The 17,374-nt window shown below is 40.9% G+C and overlaps 2 protein-coding genes across 13 annotated transcripts; both read left to right on the top strand.

Moving 5' to 3' along the window:
* The first annotated feature begins 444 nt into the window (after positions 1–444).
* On the top strand, positions 445–8,717 carry LOC137124296 (beta-1,3-galactosyltransferase 2-like). 7 transcript variants are annotated; one of them, XM_067499149.1, is made up of 3 exons: positions 488–622; positions 2,240–2,315; positions 4,415–7,216. In XM_067499149.1, exons 2-3 carry the CDS (start codon positions 2,284–2,286, stop codon positions 5,547–5,549), a joined length of 1,167 nt encoding a protein of 388 aa, XP_067355250.1. In that variant the 5' UTR covers positions 488–622; positions 2,240–2,283; the 3' UTR covers positions 5,550–7,216. The 7 variants fall into 7 exon arrangements, 6 of the variants coding, with proteins under 6 accessions (XP_067355246.1, XP_067355247.1, XP_067355250.1 ...); XM_067499148.1 differs by lacking the exon at positions 488–622 and adding an exon at positions 672–1,264 and having other exon boundaries at positions 4,415–7,217; XR_010913940.1 differs by lacking the exons at positions 2,240–2,315; positions 4,415–7,216 and adding an exon at positions 8,188–8,717 and having other exon boundaries at positions 445–622.
* Positions 8,718–11,348: 2,631 nt separating this feature from the next.
* LOC137124222 (beta-1,3-galactosyltransferase 2-like) lies at positions 11,349–17,132 on the top strand. Of its 6 annotated transcripts, none has more exons than XM_067498987.1 (2): positions 11,349–11,392; positions 15,293–17,132. In XM_067498987.1, exon 2 carries the CDS (start codon positions 15,298–15,300, stop codon positions 16,285–16,287), a length of 990 nt encoding a protein of 329 aa, XP_067355088.1. In that variant the 5' UTR covers positions 11,349–11,392; positions 15,293–15,297; the 3' UTR covers positions 16,288–17,132. The 6 variants fall into 6 exon arrangements, with proteins under 6 accessions (XP_067355088.1, XP_067355087.1, XP_067355084.1 ...); XM_067498986.1 differs by lacking the exon at positions 11,349–11,392 and adding an exon at positions 11,399–11,657; XM_067498983.1 differs by lacking the exon at positions 11,349–11,392 and adding an exon at positions 11,399–11,723.
* The last annotated feature ends 242 nt before the right edge of the window (positions 17,133–17,374 follow it).

Raw genomic sequence — 17,374 nt, 5'->3', positions numbered from 1 at the left:
ATATAACCTGTACCCAGAAAAAAATACTGGACACCCTGATGTGAAACTATGGTCCCTGATCGCATCTTCCCGTGGGCCTACAGTTCTCTACAAACGGGAATTTGTTCCCACCCTTGGCTTAATTACTGGGGCGAAGATTATTTCTTCTCCCTCTCACGCGCTCTTAGGAAAATTGATCTCATGCAATACATTTCGAAATCCCAGTTTACTTCTGGTGAATGGTTGAGCTGGTTTTAATTTGGGGAAAGGACCAAACCAGGATTTCGCCTTCGTCTCTAGCCTCTCTTGTTCCGTGTGTGTATATCGGCTTTCGTAAATGTGTGTGTGTGTGTGTGAAACCAGGTAAACAATTATTAGGAATCTCTTCAAAGAGCGCAAAGTTTATGACTCAGTGTCCCCTCCCTCTCCCTCTCCCTACCCCCCCCCCCTCCCCCCTCCCTCTCTCCTCCCTCCGTTGCATACTCATTCTAAGGGTATATTTTCATGCAGTGCCAAAGTTACAGTTAGTTTCTAATTCCTTTGCCCCGCTCGGGTTTCATGGGTCGAGCTCAATAAATACGATAAGAGTCGCTGCAGTCATGCGGGACCTAGGAACTGTCCCAAGCGTCCATTGCCTGAAAAGGTAAGGACTTAAGATTATTTGCCTTCAAGGTTAATGACTTGACATGTATGTAAAAAGATCACCCGCTGTTTTAGGTTGCTCGTGGGTAGAAACCTGGCAAACTCTCCCCTCAATCGTTTCTAATAACGCACATAAAGTTGATGTCACGTTTGCGACTTTCGCTCACTTTTATTGACTTCGATGTTTGGAGTCTACGAGCAGGCAACAGATGTTTTCACCTCCACGGAGAATTTACATGAGATGTGATGTGCAGCTGTGTTGGTGCCATTATTTTAATTATGATTCTCGGCCGTTAGGGGTGATTTAAAAATCAAAACCCGTAATCGGGTAGGGTGCGCGTTTTACGCACAGAAGCCCAGAAGGTGTTTTAAAATACACCGAAATGTTTTTAGTGTTTTCAGTCCTAATTACAGAGGCGAGGGATCATTCGGCCTCTCGGTCCAACTTGGCCGCCTGATGTCAGGATTACAGTGCCACGCCCAGACAACCCATTCAGTTCTGCGGTCAGATTTTTCAGGCCCCTCGCGCTGTTTCTTTCCGCTCATTTCGCAACTTTCAACACTTCATGTGAACAACAAGGGCGAAGGAGACAGCGAACTTCACCCGTTTAATGAATGACCTGGGCTGATTTCGCTGCGGGGGGTATTTATGCCGTTCCATTCCTTCATTTTTACTCAAAGATGCTGCGACTTGTAAACATAATGACAGTATTTATTACTCTTATCGTCAGCACTATTCAACTGTGTGTTTAGCTTTTCAGCCAATAAGAAACACTACTTTTGGCAATAAGTTAAAAAGTTGGCTTCGGGGCTTTTTGACTTGTCTTCTTTCTGTGGCGCTTTGTACGCACAAGAACTGAGAATATGCCTTCAGGACGTTTACCGAGGCTCCAAATGCTGCGTGTTGCTGTTGCCCTGCTTAATTCGACCTGAAAAGACTTGTGCAAACTAGAAATAGACCGACTGATAGATGGATACATATTAGCTTGATTATATGGATCTTGCGGGTAAAACCAATCACCCTCCGCTACACTCACACATGTCACCCTCCACTCCCTGTAACATATATCCAACGCACCTTTCCTCGTGTGGCTGTCTTGATTGGCCTGGCGTGCGTTGCCTATTTTTTGTTTTGCTGGTAGGTTGTCGTCGTTCAGTCGCCAGTAACGTCATACAGAAGCAAAAATACAGACGAACCCCCCCCCCCCCACACACACACACACTCAAACTGGACACCCAACAGCCGCCCTCATGGCACTTCAGAGCGGCTCCGCGGTGCGTCCTGTGCGCCCTGACGCATCTCCGCCTTCGTCTTTCGGTGTCAGACGCGCACTCAAAGCCGAGATCCTTCCGTCCATACTATCTGCGCCGGGATCACGGCGACTTTTGAAATCATTTTCCGCTGAGATTAGAGGGATCAGTGCTTCGCATCCGTAAGTTGAGAGGCCGCTGTGCGGCCTCTGAGTTTGGAGCTTCGCTGCAGGTGCTTTTGTTGGCGGTGGCAGGTTTTGTGGCGTTGTGGTCTCAGTTGTTGGCTGCTAGTCCTCGTTTAGTTTAAAACACGCTTCGCATTCTGGGCAGTGGTTAGTGCGTCTTAATGCTTGTTTATTTCTTGCAGAGGTAAAATATTGGTGGATAATAACGCAGCTTTGGCCTACAGACATGCAAGAGTTCACCCCATCACTTTCCGTCAGGTGTGTAGCAGGTTAACAGTTTTCAGTTAGTTTGAAAATAAATTACTGACGTCCGCGGCTTGTTCACGTTTAAGATGAATTTAAATGTCATTAGAAAATGCTGTACCACACACTGACGCCATTTCACGCTTTGTGGCCTATTCCTAAATGTTTGGGACAAACTAGGTTTAGCAGATAATTATGTTAATGATTGATTATTAATCCAATCATTGTCTTAGTTAGGCCTAATAAATCGTCTGGATTATAGAAGGTGTAGAAAGGTGAGAAAAGTGTAAATGTTCTCTGTCTAAATGTTCATCTCTGAGTTCAGCATAATTTATGACAAACAGTCCAAAGCCCCATTTAATTTACTATCGTGACTATCATGAATTTTCAATTTTAGACAAACTTCCAACAAGAAATGTAGAAAAACTTCCCTTCAAAAGGATTTGGGACCCACTGGGTCTATTTCCTGTCAAGGCTACTGAGTGATATTTGATGTTATTAATCTACAGACTATTTTCTTAATCAACCCTTCTCCCCAGTAAATGTGAAATACTAAAACAAATGCCTGTCACAGTTTTTCAATTTACAATAATACAAAGCAGAGGAAAAGCTGAAAATATAGAAATAAAAATGTAGAAGCTGGCACAAATGAATAAATGGAATATTTGAAACTGTTGAACTCCTACAATGTCTCTTTAATGCATGTTTTCATTTAAGCTGTCATCGATAAGAACAATGTAGAATATCAACACATTTTATGACCTCAAGAGTGAACGAGGAATTCAAAAAACAAATGAGTTAACACCAAGGTATTCGGATTATGAATTAAACACCACATTACTTCCACTCCGTTTCAGCAACTGTTTAACCCAACAGTAGAACAGAACAAACAATGCTGCACATGTTGTCGACTTTATCCAAGAACATTAAACCAGACCAAACATGCTGGAATCACTGTATTGAACAAAACACAGTTGGAGCCGTTTTTATTTTATCAAAAGGCCTGTTGCCCTAAGAGGTCAATTAAGATTGGCAAAAAACAAACAAACCAAAAACTATCATTACAATTGTAACCAGGACTCTGGTTTAACTAGTTTTATAAGAGTGAAAGACAAACTTTACATTACCCTTCGTGAGGTGGGCTGCTTTGTGTCGCACTGTAGGAAACGTGCTCAGTTAGGAAACCTTACTGGCAAATGTACAAATACTGTTGTACTGGTATTATCAGTTTTGGCAAAGTTCTGACATAGCACAACACTGAGCAGGTCATCTCAGGTCATGAGCTGCCGAGACGAGAGCTGGTTACAAAGAACTAGGGAAAACTATTATTACCACTGTACGTTAAGAGTCAAATTAAAGGATTCCTATTACATGCCTTTCCAGCAAGTAAAATCACTTCCCATGGATCTTAAGAAGACGTGTGTGACCTACTTACGTAAAAAGAATCCACAAGGATCATAAACCACAGCCCACTTTAAACCCTATCTGTAGCCGCGAGACGTAGCCACTAAAAGCCAAAGCAACAATTTGAAGTGTTTGCAGAAATGTCAAAGAAACGTTTGAGGTCCGGATCCAACTATTACAGTTTGTCCATCTATGAAAGCTGATAGGGTTATTTTTCAACTTTAGGATGACCCAATATGTCCATATCCCCTCCAGGATTGGAGATAAACGGACAGCTAATCCTTATCTGACCTAAATTTTCTTAAAATGTCAAAGATCAAAAATCCACGACAGTCATGAAAGTATGATTATATCATACGGTTTAAAAAAATTGCAATTGTCCAACTTATTCTGAGCAAATTTTATTTAAATGTAAACTGAAAGACCATTAATACGGTTTTTGTTTTGTATGTGTGAAGAGATTTGTCTGGTGTAATGCAGAACTGTAGGACAAAGGTCAGTTTACTGAACTTCCATTTTATTTAAATTGAATGTTGCATACACTGAATTATTTTATCAACGCTGTGATAGTGATTTCAGCCATATTGTCCTGCCCAAACATATCGACTGTGCAGTTGTTTGCTTGACTAACAAAAATCTGAGGGGTTGTCTTTTTGGGGAGAACGATGTTGGCCGTTTTTAACTTCTGTGACTATTTCTTGTCTTTTCAGACAACCCGTTGACAGAGCATGGTCTCAGAAGAAGTATTTATTTCACTGCTGCTTCAAGTTCACGCTCCTGCTTTGTGTAGGGCTCTTCGTTTTGTGTTGCGCTCTGTCTAGCGGCTCTGAGACATGGTGGGAGAGGTTTGCCATCCGTGAACATTACAACAAGATTTTCCATCAGACTAATTCTGTTTACAATCCTCCCCCTTATAGAGTCCACCCAAAACACAGTGTAAAACCAAGTGAAACCACTGAGGCCACCGAACCACCAACTGCGCTCCCTACCGTAGCCCCCACAGGTACTCAGTACCACGAAGCCTACCCACGAAACTACCACTTCATTATGAATAACATAGAAGTTTGCAAGAATAATACCCCTTTTTTGGTCCTGATGGTACCAGTAGCACCAAATAATGTGGCAGCTCGGGATGCAATCCGGCAGACGTGGGGAAAAGAGAGCCTGGTTCAGGGCAAGGTGGTGTACACTCTTTTCATGTTGGGCCTTCCTAGGGGAGCTGATGTTGAGCAGCAACAGGAGAAGCTCAAACAGGAGAATCTGCAGCACCGCGACCTCATCCAGAGTGATTTTGTGGACAGCTATCTCAATCTGACCATCAAAACCATGGTGATTATGGACTGGCTGGCCACCCACTGCCTTACAGCAGCTTACGCCATGAAGATTGACTCAGACATGTTCCTAAACATTGACAACCTGGTGATTATGCTGCAGAAGCCAGGTATCCCCAAGGCGAACTACCTGACGGGCATGCTTATGTGGAACAGGCCAGTTGTACGTTCGAAGAACTCCAAGTGGTATGTTTCTGAGGAGTTGTACCCGGATCCCCAATACCCGACCTATACTCTGGGCATGGGATATGTCTTTTCCAATGATCTCCCAGAGAAATTTGTAATGGCCTCCAAATCAATCAAGCCCTTTAACATAGAGGATGCTTATATTGGAATGTGCATGAGAAAGCTAGGACTCCAAGTCACATCACCGCCAGATCCGTCCCAATTCAAGGCCTACAACAGGGTATATAATCGATGCGAATACTCAAAGATCATCACCTACATACTTGGGACTTCAGAAGAGCTGGTGAAATACTGGACAGATCTGAAGAAGCCTGGACCCCCTTGTTAGGACATTGACGACTAATCTTGCACTAAGAAATCCCTTGGGTGGAAAGGGGAGTGTGGCAGGATATTGGGAAGGGGGGTTAATTTATTTGTAGACTTCTTTTTGTGCTGGTATAATTGTCGTATCCCTCATTTTACAAATGAGAATTGCAGTAACAAATGTGTTACAGATTATTTCTGAAAAACAGTGATGCCTTTAGTGTATTTAAAACTTCTCAGGTTGCAAAAAAAAAAAAAAGCAAATGTTCATTTGCCCTGAAATGTTAAAGTATGAATGATTGGAATTAGAGGTAATAATGGGATAAAAACCATGAACAATCAAAGCTACGAAAGAGATTTTTATGACAATTTTTATGACAAATATGAGAATTTTGTTGTAGAAAAAGTTAACCAGTACATTTTGAAGAGGAATACTCGGTCTTGTTTACATTAAAAACTCCTCAGGGTGCAATTTTTTTATAGCACAGCACACATGCCACTGACTGATTGCAGAAAGGTTAAACATTTTTTGTCTTGTTTGTTTTGAAGTAATTAATGTATTTTTTTCAAATTAAATGATTAAAGAAGCCAAACTGCTGAACGCACCTCTAAAACTTATTTGTACAAAATGTCACAAAGTTCAATTTCGTAGACTTGATAATCAAAGCCCCCATGTGGTTTTTGAAATACTGAAGTACTGGAATGGGTGATGCTGAGGAGTCGAGGCACAACTCACACTGATGCATACTTGGATATGTAAAATAATGTCTGACCCTATTTGCAATATACAAAACAGATATTGCAAATAGGGTCAGACTTGTTTATGTATACAGGATAGAAATAAATCTTGTATTATGTGGTTATATTTAGAAACTGGACTGATACATTCATGGAGAAATCAATTGTGAAACTGGACACACAAACCTTATCGGCATAATAGATATATTTGTAAACAATTTCCTGTATTGCATTTGGAAAACGAATTTTCTTCAAATCAAATTAGGCTTTGAGTACAACAACGTGACAGATCTTTCAGTTGATCAGTCTGCGTTTACAGGGGACTGCTCAGTTTACGGGCGTTAATGATTTATTTTCGGTTACCTGGCATGAATGACCTTTTCACATCTGTAAAGTGATCTGTGGCTGCAGACCAGTTGAGATTAGGGCCCTACACATCCTACCAGGCCAGGAATTTACCTTCACACACACATCACAACATCACAATCTTAGTCTGACAAGTTGGGATTACACAAAGGACTGTAAGTATGGACACGGGACACGGGAGAACCACCACCCAGAGACATTCCACTGCCAAACACTGTTAACATTAAACTGAACCGATCTTCCCCCTTCTCTAAGTAGGAGGAAGGATTGAGATTCTTGGCAATCCTGTTTTCCTCCTATGCTGCAACCCAAACAAAATATGCTTATTCGATTAGTAATACAAATGTGCAATGCAGTGCTATCAAATTACTAATGACTTTTTCCTTTGTGGTGTGTTATAACCACTAAATGATGACTTAATTGCACCACGGCATAGCTTCTCATTGCCATCATTACCCCAGCCTTACATTACAAAACAGTACAAAACTGTTTATGAGCATCTTTTCCACCATCTTTTCATATGTTTAGCCCTTTTAATGAATGCGTTTTTTTTCTTTCTGTGTGTTGGTGGGGCTCGTTTCTTTGGTATTTGCTTACTTGTGAATCCCTGTACCAAGGAAAAACTATTTTCCTCTGGGATTTGGAGTTCTGTGTTGGCGGAAGCTGTTGGCCCATTTAACTTATCACTGAAGGCCCATAGTTTCCGTTCAACATAAAATTACACGGAATTTTGTCAGAGCAAAGATTCCCAGGAACATGTAACAGTGGGGCTATATTCCTAAGTGTGTTACTCTTAAGACGTCCCCTCTGTTGTTTCATTGCTCAAAAGCTGCACTCAGTTGTGCTGTGGGTTTGCTTAAATCTCATTTTTACCGCAGTTTCAACTTGATATGGCAGTAGAAGTATTTTCATTTGTCCCAACAGGCATTTCTGAAATGGAAAAGAGGCATATCATGAGGGTTCTTTCATGAAGGCTGCACAAAGCATGGAAGTGCAAAAAAAAAAAAAAAAAGTCTGTGTTCGTGCTCATGTGCAGAAAATGTAAAATGGGTAAATGGCTGGTTTAACTGGCTTTTAAGTTTAGGAAGCCTGTTCCCAGAAATTCTGGTACTGAAGCTTTGAAGTATGTGGAAACGTATTAAAATAACTTTGTGCAACCATTTGGCTCGAAGGGAACAAGAAGAAAACCATTGATCGCGTAGAGAAATCATGCATGTGCACTGGGAAACTGCCCATATGAAACGCGTCCTTCTCTTTATCAGAAACACTTACTGTATATGTAAAACAGACACTCAGCGATAATGCCCTCAGCTTTGTCTGTTCCAGATAGCACATGATGACGTCAAATTCGTACAGTATAAACACATCTGAAAAGAACCTTTCACAGATCGCTAAGGATGCACCACATGTATAATCACTTGCCAGTGAGAATCAGTGTTTGCACTTCTTGTTGACATATCTAAATGACATTTTAATAGCCGTTCATTCACACATTCTCTAAAATCACGGGTCTGTTTCCACAGCCCTACCAACCTTTAGAAATTTGCTTTCCTTTCCAGGAAACCAGGCACCACTCATCTCCTGACCAATCCCATCACTACAGTGAAGCATTGTTGTATCAGCATCATGTGTGGGGGCTGTTTTTCAGCAGCGGGGACTGGGAGACAGATCAGGGTTGAGGAAATCCTGAATGAGTAAAGCACAGAGATATCCACAATGAAAATTTCTTCCACTGTTCTTGGGACCTCTGGGCCACCAATGGGCCTCCAAGGTTCACCAATCCTAAGCACAAGACAGCGCAGGAGTGGCTTAGGGACAACTCTGTGAATGTCCTAGAGTGGCCCAGCTAGAGCCCTGATTTGAACCCTATTGCGCATCTCTGGAGAGATCGCTGTCCATCAGTCCAGAAAGACTTGAAGCTGTAAGTGATGCCAAAGTTGCTTCAACAAAGTAACAAATTAAAGGCCCCGAATAATTAGATGTGTTAGTGTTTTTCTTTTTAAATTTGTCATTATGGGTTACTGATTGTAGATTGAGATCAGAAAAAAAAACAATATGAATGGTTTCCGTGACCTTTTTTTTAAAAACTCCGTCAGTGTATACAGGAAATCCTTTGTCCCAACAACCATCATCCTGCGTAGGGCTTTTCCTTTGTATCAGGAGATTTTAATCAAACAATACCTCTCATCCGGACTTTAATGCGCTGTCATTCACATGATAACAAATCAGGTATAACTTTACTCCTGGAATCATTCACTCTGAACTTCATGAGCTTCTGGTAAGATTCTGGTGTGTGTGTATATATACACACAGAATACATTAATATTTTATCTTTTAGCCATTATGTTGCATTGTTTCATCATCCTGACAACAAAACCTGCTCCTGCTGAGGATTTTAAAATACAAATAGAAGCTTAAAAAAACTGCTGTCACGCCTTTATGCTGTTCTAACATAATTTTACTCTTATATGTGCTGAAAATGAATGAATGTCCTGCTTGTCATAGGCCGTGTTGCTGCAACACATAATGCTAATATGCGTCTGATTTTATGGCATAAAAAGACTGCAATTTATGACAAAATGACCAAAAGCACAGTGACAAATCCCCGGCCATTACTTTTTAATCAGGTCAGTGTTCTCTATCACCTCCGCTGGCTCTGCCATTTATGTGCAGGGTATCGTATTGCATGTTGTTTGCCAATGCTCAAACAGTGTTACACCTCTTTCTTGTGCATGGATCATTGGACTGTGATATTTTAATGACACCTGAGGGAGTGAGCACCACAGGCCTAGTTAGGAAAATTCAAGTTGTTGTTAATGTTTATGGCTTCATGGGATTTATTTAATATTATAGTTGTTTGAGGCCAAGGAAATCTTCCCCAAAATCAGTATGAGATTAAAATTAGTGCACAACAACCAGTTTTGACATTTATTTGCCTGGAATTAAAAAACATATATGCATATTATTCACAATCAATTTACTGTATGACAAGTAGATTCAATTTTGTTGCAGAGGTCTGAATTCAATTAAAAATAAAAATAAATTGCACTTTATGTCAAAGTGCAAAAAAAAAACAGATTTAAGCTTTTCAGTTGTAATCTCAGTTGAATGTGGGTCAGAACATAGTAATTAATAATGAATGAATAATATTGAATAATATTATAATATTAATAAATATAATATAATATATATATAATAAAATATAATATTAATAAATAATAAATATTAATAAATATTATAATATTAATAAATATAAATTATAATATAATAATAATGAATAATATTGTGGTCATAAGACTTGGTTTTACTTTAAAAATGTGCTATATAGTGGGAAAGAAAGCCTAGAGTAGAAATTTCCAAACTTTCAGCTTGCTCCAAGAAGCACATAGTCTAGTCATAAAACAATGTTAAGCTATTTAACACTGAATACATTCACTGGAACTAATATGGCTCAGATTGCACTTATCTGTATCTCAATATGCAATTAAAGGTTTATTTCCAGAAAATCTTTATGAAACTATGTTACAATGACACATAAGGTCTACTAAATATGAGGGCGCCACAGACTGTGGACTGTTTCAAAAAATGGTTAAAGACTTTTTATGTTCTTATGTTTTTATTTTATGTTCTATACGTTTCTATGCTTTACATGTTTATTATGTTTTATTCTTGGTTTTAATCTGCTTGTGAGCAGTGACATTTGTTAACAAATGTAAAGTGCTTTATAAATAAAATGAATTATTATTATTATTATTAAAATTATATAACTTATACTGTTGGGGAGTAACTAGTTACATGTAATTCTTGTTAGTTAGCTACTAACCAGTAGATATAGATATAGATATAGATATATAGATATATAGATATATAGATACATAGATATAATCCAAGTAGTTGCTAATCCAACTCTGGTTAGGAACGATCTGATTGCATAGTTTCTGTAAAAAGCCTATTGCTTTGCATCTATTCGCTTACTTACTTACTTACTAGAACAAGATGCTGCATCTCAAGGGAATAGTGTGTGACCTAACTACCTGCTACATTATTAGTTATTGCTCTCCAAAGTCAACAAAATTTAACTGGATAAATTTTTGGTATATTCGCAATATGGTTTTTGTTATATATGTGTTTGTGTTATGTTCTAGCATTCTTTGACAGTAACATGTCTGTTATGAGCATTCTAACCACCTGTATTCCTTCCTGGAGGCTGTTCCCAGCAGAAAAATGGGGGTTGGAATTTATTATATTTTGTATATTATATATATTTTCAGGACTAGGTTTAACCCTTCAATATCCACCTCAAAATTCACATGAACGTCTGTTACTGGACCACAAACAGCACAACAGCCAAAAGAGGCACAAGTAAACTCCCATCATCTGTGTGGGTTTGCAAATCTTATGTACCATGTAACACATTGTATTTTATTAATTGTCCTATTATTATTAGTTAAAAAGCAAAACTAAGAATTGTCTTTTTTTGTTTTTGTTTGTTAGTTTGTTTTGTTTTTTTGTTTCGCGTGAAGCAGGCCAAAGAACAACAACACCACAGCTGATTAACAAAACTTTAGTGTATGTTTATCTTGGTGTGATGTCAAAGAAATTAGTCAAGTTTTGTTTTTATTAATTTATTGTGATACTACGAGGTGATAAAAGTGATAAAGCGCCGGATACAATCCCTGGTGTTCGCCTTTGTCCCTCGCTACGCTATTTACCTTGGTGACGTCATCGCACCTTCTTCTGGGACTACGTTGCCTAACTTTACCTGTAAGTCGCAATTTAGCACGTGCCGTTCTAGAAGCCGCACCGTGCTAGCGGGGATTATCTTAATCTAAACTTTGTGCAGCAATATTTTTACTTTGTGGTTGAGAAAATGTGCGGCATGGACACGGTGCCGGGGCAGAAAGTGCGGAAGTGACAGTTTTAGCTGCGCGAGGTCGGACGAGGACAACGCAGAAGCTGCGGGATTTTTGTCTGACCCGTCCCGGATCAGTGCTACGGACGTTTAACTCACGACTCGAACAAGCCAGCGGTAAATCAACGGGGGATAACGCGGCGATGAACCGCGATGTGAACGGCCGCGTTTGGAAAGCTGCAGGTGGTCTTGGCAGTGTCACTCCAGGCAGGAATTTTTTATTTAAAATGTTTTGTTTTTTTGCCTCTCGCCTAAAAGCTACTGGGCCAGACTCGAAGCCCCTCGACCCTGAACGGGGTAAGCGGTGCAAGTATATGGATGGATGACGCCATCATGCCAGGTTACAGCTCGTCCGACGTCGGGTGGAAACACGTTCCTCTTCTCGCAATGACGCAGTGGCATCTAATGCTGCACGCGGAATCCATTTGTTCAGCTTCTGGAAGAGTATCTGAAATTAGGCCTTTATTTTTGGTTTTTGTCCTACATTGTCACGTGACCTATGAAAACACGAGGCTTTGCGTCATAAGGCTTTGCGTCATAAATTATCAATATTAGTAGTGTTATAAAGTTGATCCGTTTAACTTCTGTAATGCAATGCAACCGCAAGCGGGCAATGCAACTGCAAGCGGGCAATGCAACCGCAGTGTCTTCGTGTGCCAGTCCCAAGTCTGGATAAATGCAGAGGGTTGTGTCAGGAAGGGCATCCGACGTAAAACATAGGGTGACATATAAGAGCGGAGGTAGAAGCACTCAGGTGGACGACATCCTGTGTAGACGTTGTAATCTGAAAGAGATCAGCGACTGTAAAGTATTGGTAGGGGAGAGTGTAGCCAGACAACATAGGATGGTGACGTGTAAAATGACTCTGGTGGTGAGGAAGATGAAGAGGACAAAGGCAGAGCAGAGGACAAAGTGGTGGAAGTTGAATAAGGAAGGATGTTGTCTAGTTTTCAGGGAGGAGCTGAGACAGACTCCGGGTGGTCAGGAAGTGCTCCCAGATGACTGGACCACTACAGTTAGTGTGATCAGGGAGACGGTGTGTCATCTGGAAAGAGGAAAGTGGACAGTGAGACTTGGTGGTGAAACGAAGAAGTTCAGGAGTGTATACAGGGAAAGAGGTTAGCTAAGAAGAAGTGCGACACTGAGAGGACTGAAGAGAGTAGACAGGAGTACAGGGAGATGAAGCGTAAGGTGAAGGTAGAGGTGGCAAAGGCCAAACACAGAGCATATGAGGACTTATATGTTAGGTTGGACACTAAGGAGGGAGAGGTGGATTTGTACAGGTTGGCCAGACAGAGAGATAGAGATGGGAAGTATGTGCAGCAGGTTAGAGTGATTAAAGATAAGGATGGAAATGTATGGACAGGTGCCAGGAGTGTGATGGGAAGATGGAAGGAGAACTTTGAAGAGTTGATGAACGAGGAAAATGAAAGGGAACGAAGAGTAGAAGAGGTGACTGGTGTGGAGCAGGAAGTAGCAAAGATTAGTAAGAGTGAAGTGAGGAGGATGTTGAAGAGGATGAAGAGTGGAAAGGCAGTTGGTCCTGATGACATACCTGTGGAGGTATGGAAGTGTTTAGGAGAGGTGGCAGTAGAGTTTCTGACTAGTTTGTTTAACAAGATCTTGGAGAGTTGAGAGGATGCTGAGGACTGGAGGAGAAATGAACTGGTGCCAATTTTTAAGAACAAGGGAGATGTGCAGAGCTGTGGCAGCTACAGAGGAATAAAGCTGATGAGCCAAACAATGAAGTTGTGGGAAAGAGTAGTGGAAGCTCGGCTAAGGGCAGAGGTGAGTATTTGTGAGCAGCAATATGTTTTCATGCCTAGAAAGAGAACAACACATGCAGTATTTGCTTTGAGGATGCTGATGGAAAAGTACAGAGAAGGTCATGAGGAGTTGCATTGTGTCTTTGTAGATTTAGAGAAAGCGTATGACAGGGTGCCGAGAGAGGAGCTGTGGTATTGTATGAGGACGTCTGGAGCGGCAGAGAAGTATGTTAGAGTGGTGCAGGACTTGTATGAGAGCTGTAAGACCGTGGTGAGGTGCCGTAGGTTTGATGGAGGAGTTCAAGGTGGAGGTGGGTCTGCATCAAGGATCGGCTCTGAGCCCCTTCTTGTTTGCTCTGGTGATGGACTGGCTGACAGATTAGGTTAGACAGGAATCTCAATGGACTATGATGTTTGCAGATGACTTTGTGATTTGTAGTGAGAGCAGGGAGCAGGTGGAGGAAAATCTAGAGAGGTGGAGGTCTGCTCTGGAAAACAGAGGAATGAAGCTTAGCCGCAGCAAGACAGAATACATGTGTGTCAATGAGAGGAAGCCAGGTGGAACAGTGAGGTTACAGGGAGCAGAGGTGAAGATGTTGAGGTTCTCTTTGGGAGGGACGAGGATGGACAGGATCAGGAATGAGGACATCAGAGGGACAGCTCATGTTAGATGTGTTGGAGATAAAGTCAGAGAGGCCAGATTGAGGTGGTTTGGACATGTTCAGAGGAGAAACTGTGAATATATCTGTAGAAAGATGCTGAGGTTGGAGCTGCCAGGCAGGAGGTCTAGAGGAAGAGCAAAGAGGAGATTTATGGATGTAGTGAGAGAGGACATGAAGTTAGTTGGTGTGAGTGAAGAGGATGCAGAGGACAGGGTTAGATGGAGGCACATGATTCGCTGTGGTAACACCTGAAAGGGAACAGCCGAAGCGAAAAGAAGAAGAAGAAGAAGAAGAAGAAGTTTATCTTCCGTAATTCATTGTAAACTAAATTATATATTGTGAATTAAATTAGTATAATGTAGAACAATCTCTGACTGATATAAAGTAGTGTTGTAATTATTATTCACACAACCGTATGTTTAAAGCTCAAAATACACTTTGAAGGCTAACCAATTTGATGTTACCTACTCACTTATTTAATGGAAAATATTTCAATATTTCATGTTGGAATTTATTTCAAATACATAAATTAGAAATTAAGTGTTTCATGAAAAAAATGGAAAAAAATGGGACTGATTTCAGGGCAGTAGTGTTTTCCAAATGTCATGTTTGTTTTAATCCGTCCGGGGATATATGTTGTACGTTTTGTCATTTCAAATTTTACAATATTAAAATGATCCATTAAGAAACTGAATAAAATGCTTAAAAGTTTCACAGTCTTGGTAGAGTCCCTGGTCAGCCATGTCAAATCCACTGTCCACTCGTGTCTCTGGTCTGTGCCATGTGTCCACATCCATTAGCAGAAGGGGAGCAGGAGGAGAAACTTAAAATTATGGGCCAGTACATATTTTATTACTGTAATTTTCCCAAACTGTACCACTGATGCAGCTTCTCATTCTGCTTTGCTTATGTGTTATTAATTGAATGCATCAGTTGAATGTGCATCATGCAATAAGGTCATTTTTAATTAGGGTTAGAATTTGTTTTTCTGAATACATGCATTAAACAGAGCAAACCAACAAGCTACCTGTTACACCTCTGTATGAAGCCACCTAAGCAGACGGCTCACAGATGTTTGTACGACGGACAGATGTTAGCATTATGTCCTCATTTGGCTCGCCAGGTCCAGCAATGGGTACACTGGAATATGGAAAATACTGAAAGCTCCAAAAGCATTAGAATGGCAAGACCAAGCTGTATTTTACTGCTGGACACTAACACCAACTGCTGTTTTAAAGCATTTGATTGTGTTGCTGTTTAATTGGAGTTTTATATGCACAGACAGTGCAGCTTTCATGTAATAACAGAAGTTTCTTCTCTGTAGTTGCAATGGCGAACAGGAGGAGACATTTTCAATGCCTAAGACGCATCATCTGCATCCTGGGGACTGTGATAGTCTTCTCCATCTTTCTCAAGTTTGATAAGAGTTTGAGCAGCTGGTCTACGTCCTTATCAAAGTTACTATGGGTTGATCCTGCATCATATTATGTGGCCTATCCAAGAAACTACACATTTATCATGGATGACACACCAACATGTAGGACCACAACTCCTTTCCTGATCCTGATCGTTCCTGTTGCGCCCGGTGACAAAGCAGCTCGGGACGCCATCCGGAACTCATGGGGGAATGAGAAGCTGGTTCTGGGTCAGGTGGTCGAAACTCTCTTCATCATAGGTCTGCATGGAGGAGCTGATGCTGAGCAGCAACAGGAGAAGCTCAGAGAGGAGAACCTTAAGCACCACGACCTAATTCAGAGTAACTTCCAGGACAGCTACCGCAACCTGACCATCAAGACGATGGTCATGCTGGAGTGGTTGGCTGCTCACTGTGTTAAGGCCTCCTATGTCATAAAAACTGATTCAGACGTGTTTCTCCATGTACAGAATTTGGTTAAGCTGTTGCTGGACCCCAGCACGGCCAAACAAAACTACATGTCAGGTTTGGTGTGGTGGAATAGCCCAGTTTTAAGAAACCCATTAACAAAGTCCTACATGCCACGGTCTGTGGTCGCTGAGTCAGAGTACCCCCCATATCCTCTGGGCATGGCCTACGTCATGTCCCTGGATCTGCCTGCAAAGATCCTGAGCGTCTCACCTCACATTAAGCCCATCTACATTGAAGACGCCTACCTGGGCATGTGCCTGAAACACCTTGGCATTTCCCCCACCGACCCTCCTGAACAGACTATGTTTATTGTCGACCCCAGACATCCTCTGAGCAACTGCATCCTTTCAAAGGTGGTCGCCGTGCTTACAACAGGCATCACACAGATGACAAGTTACTGGGAGAGGAGCAGACAGCCAGAAGCCAAATGCTGATGATAATAATAATAATAATAATAAATTAATAATAATTTTTATTTACAAAGAACTTTACAAGTTTGTTGACAAATGTCAAAGTATTTTCAGCCCATAATAATAGTTTCTCCTACTATGTTCTTATCATGGTGTGTTTACATGTTGTGGTTACAAAATGAACGTAAACCAACAATCTTCTTAGGTTTAGGTACTAAGTTGACAATGTTAAGTCGGGGGTGAAAAAATATCAGGTTTGGGGAAAAAAACAAAGATCCATTGTGGGAAGCCAACTGCTGTCTCTTACCTGTAAAACTACTGTTTCAAACCAACCACCCCATCACCACTAGTCCCCCCACTTCTGAAATGCGGTCGCCACTTTATCACATGTCATTTTTGCCATTTCAGAATGAAAGGATGCAAATGTTTGCACCCAGCTGTAATTAGTCTGTAGGCCACAAGAGGGAGAGACTAAAAACAGACCTTTACACCACTGTGACAACCACTGAGCCATATTCTCAGGATCGAGAACATTTGTGAAGCTACCTCCTAACATAAGACAAGAACCATTTGTAAAATGTTTACAGTAGTTTATCAAAGTGTGAGTATGATGTCTATTAATACTTAGACACCAAGATAATGTCACATTTAGTGACCTTATGCTGCTTAATGAATATTCTGGTTTGTACCATATTTTAGCTTGGCTGGGTAGCTCTGTGGGTTCCCACAGAGCCTCCCCCAGCGAGACACTCAGCCCACTGCTCCCCCCAGAGGGGAAGAGTCAACAAAGAGAATTTCATTGTAAAATGTATGTGCGATACGTATATGTGCTAAATGACAATAAAGGTTGATGTTCTTTCTGTTCTGGAGATCTAGTGAAATTAGTTTTTTGTATTGGTAGTTGGTTTTTTTGCTGCTCTTAGGTGAATATGAAAACATACAGGATCTATATTCTTCACTAATCCAGATGCAAAATAAACACGATGCTGTACACTTGAGTTTTAGCTCAGTCCAGCTCAGCACAATGTGACTTTCATTCATGCAGGAATTCTAAAGAAAAAGCTGCATCATGTTCATATTGAATCAGAAAGTCAACACCCAGAGCACAGAG

Source organism: Channa argus, chromosome 3, assembly GCF_033026475.1.
Source record: "Channa argus isolate prfri chromosome 3, Channa argus male v1.0, whole genome shotgun sequence".
Classification (NCBI taxonomy): domain Eukaryota; kingdom Metazoa; phylum Chordata; class Actinopteri; order Anabantiformes; family Channidae; genus Channa; species Channa argus.
The sequence above is the reverse complement of the archived record's forward strand: the minus strand, read 5'-3'. Positions and strand labels throughout refer to the sequence as shown.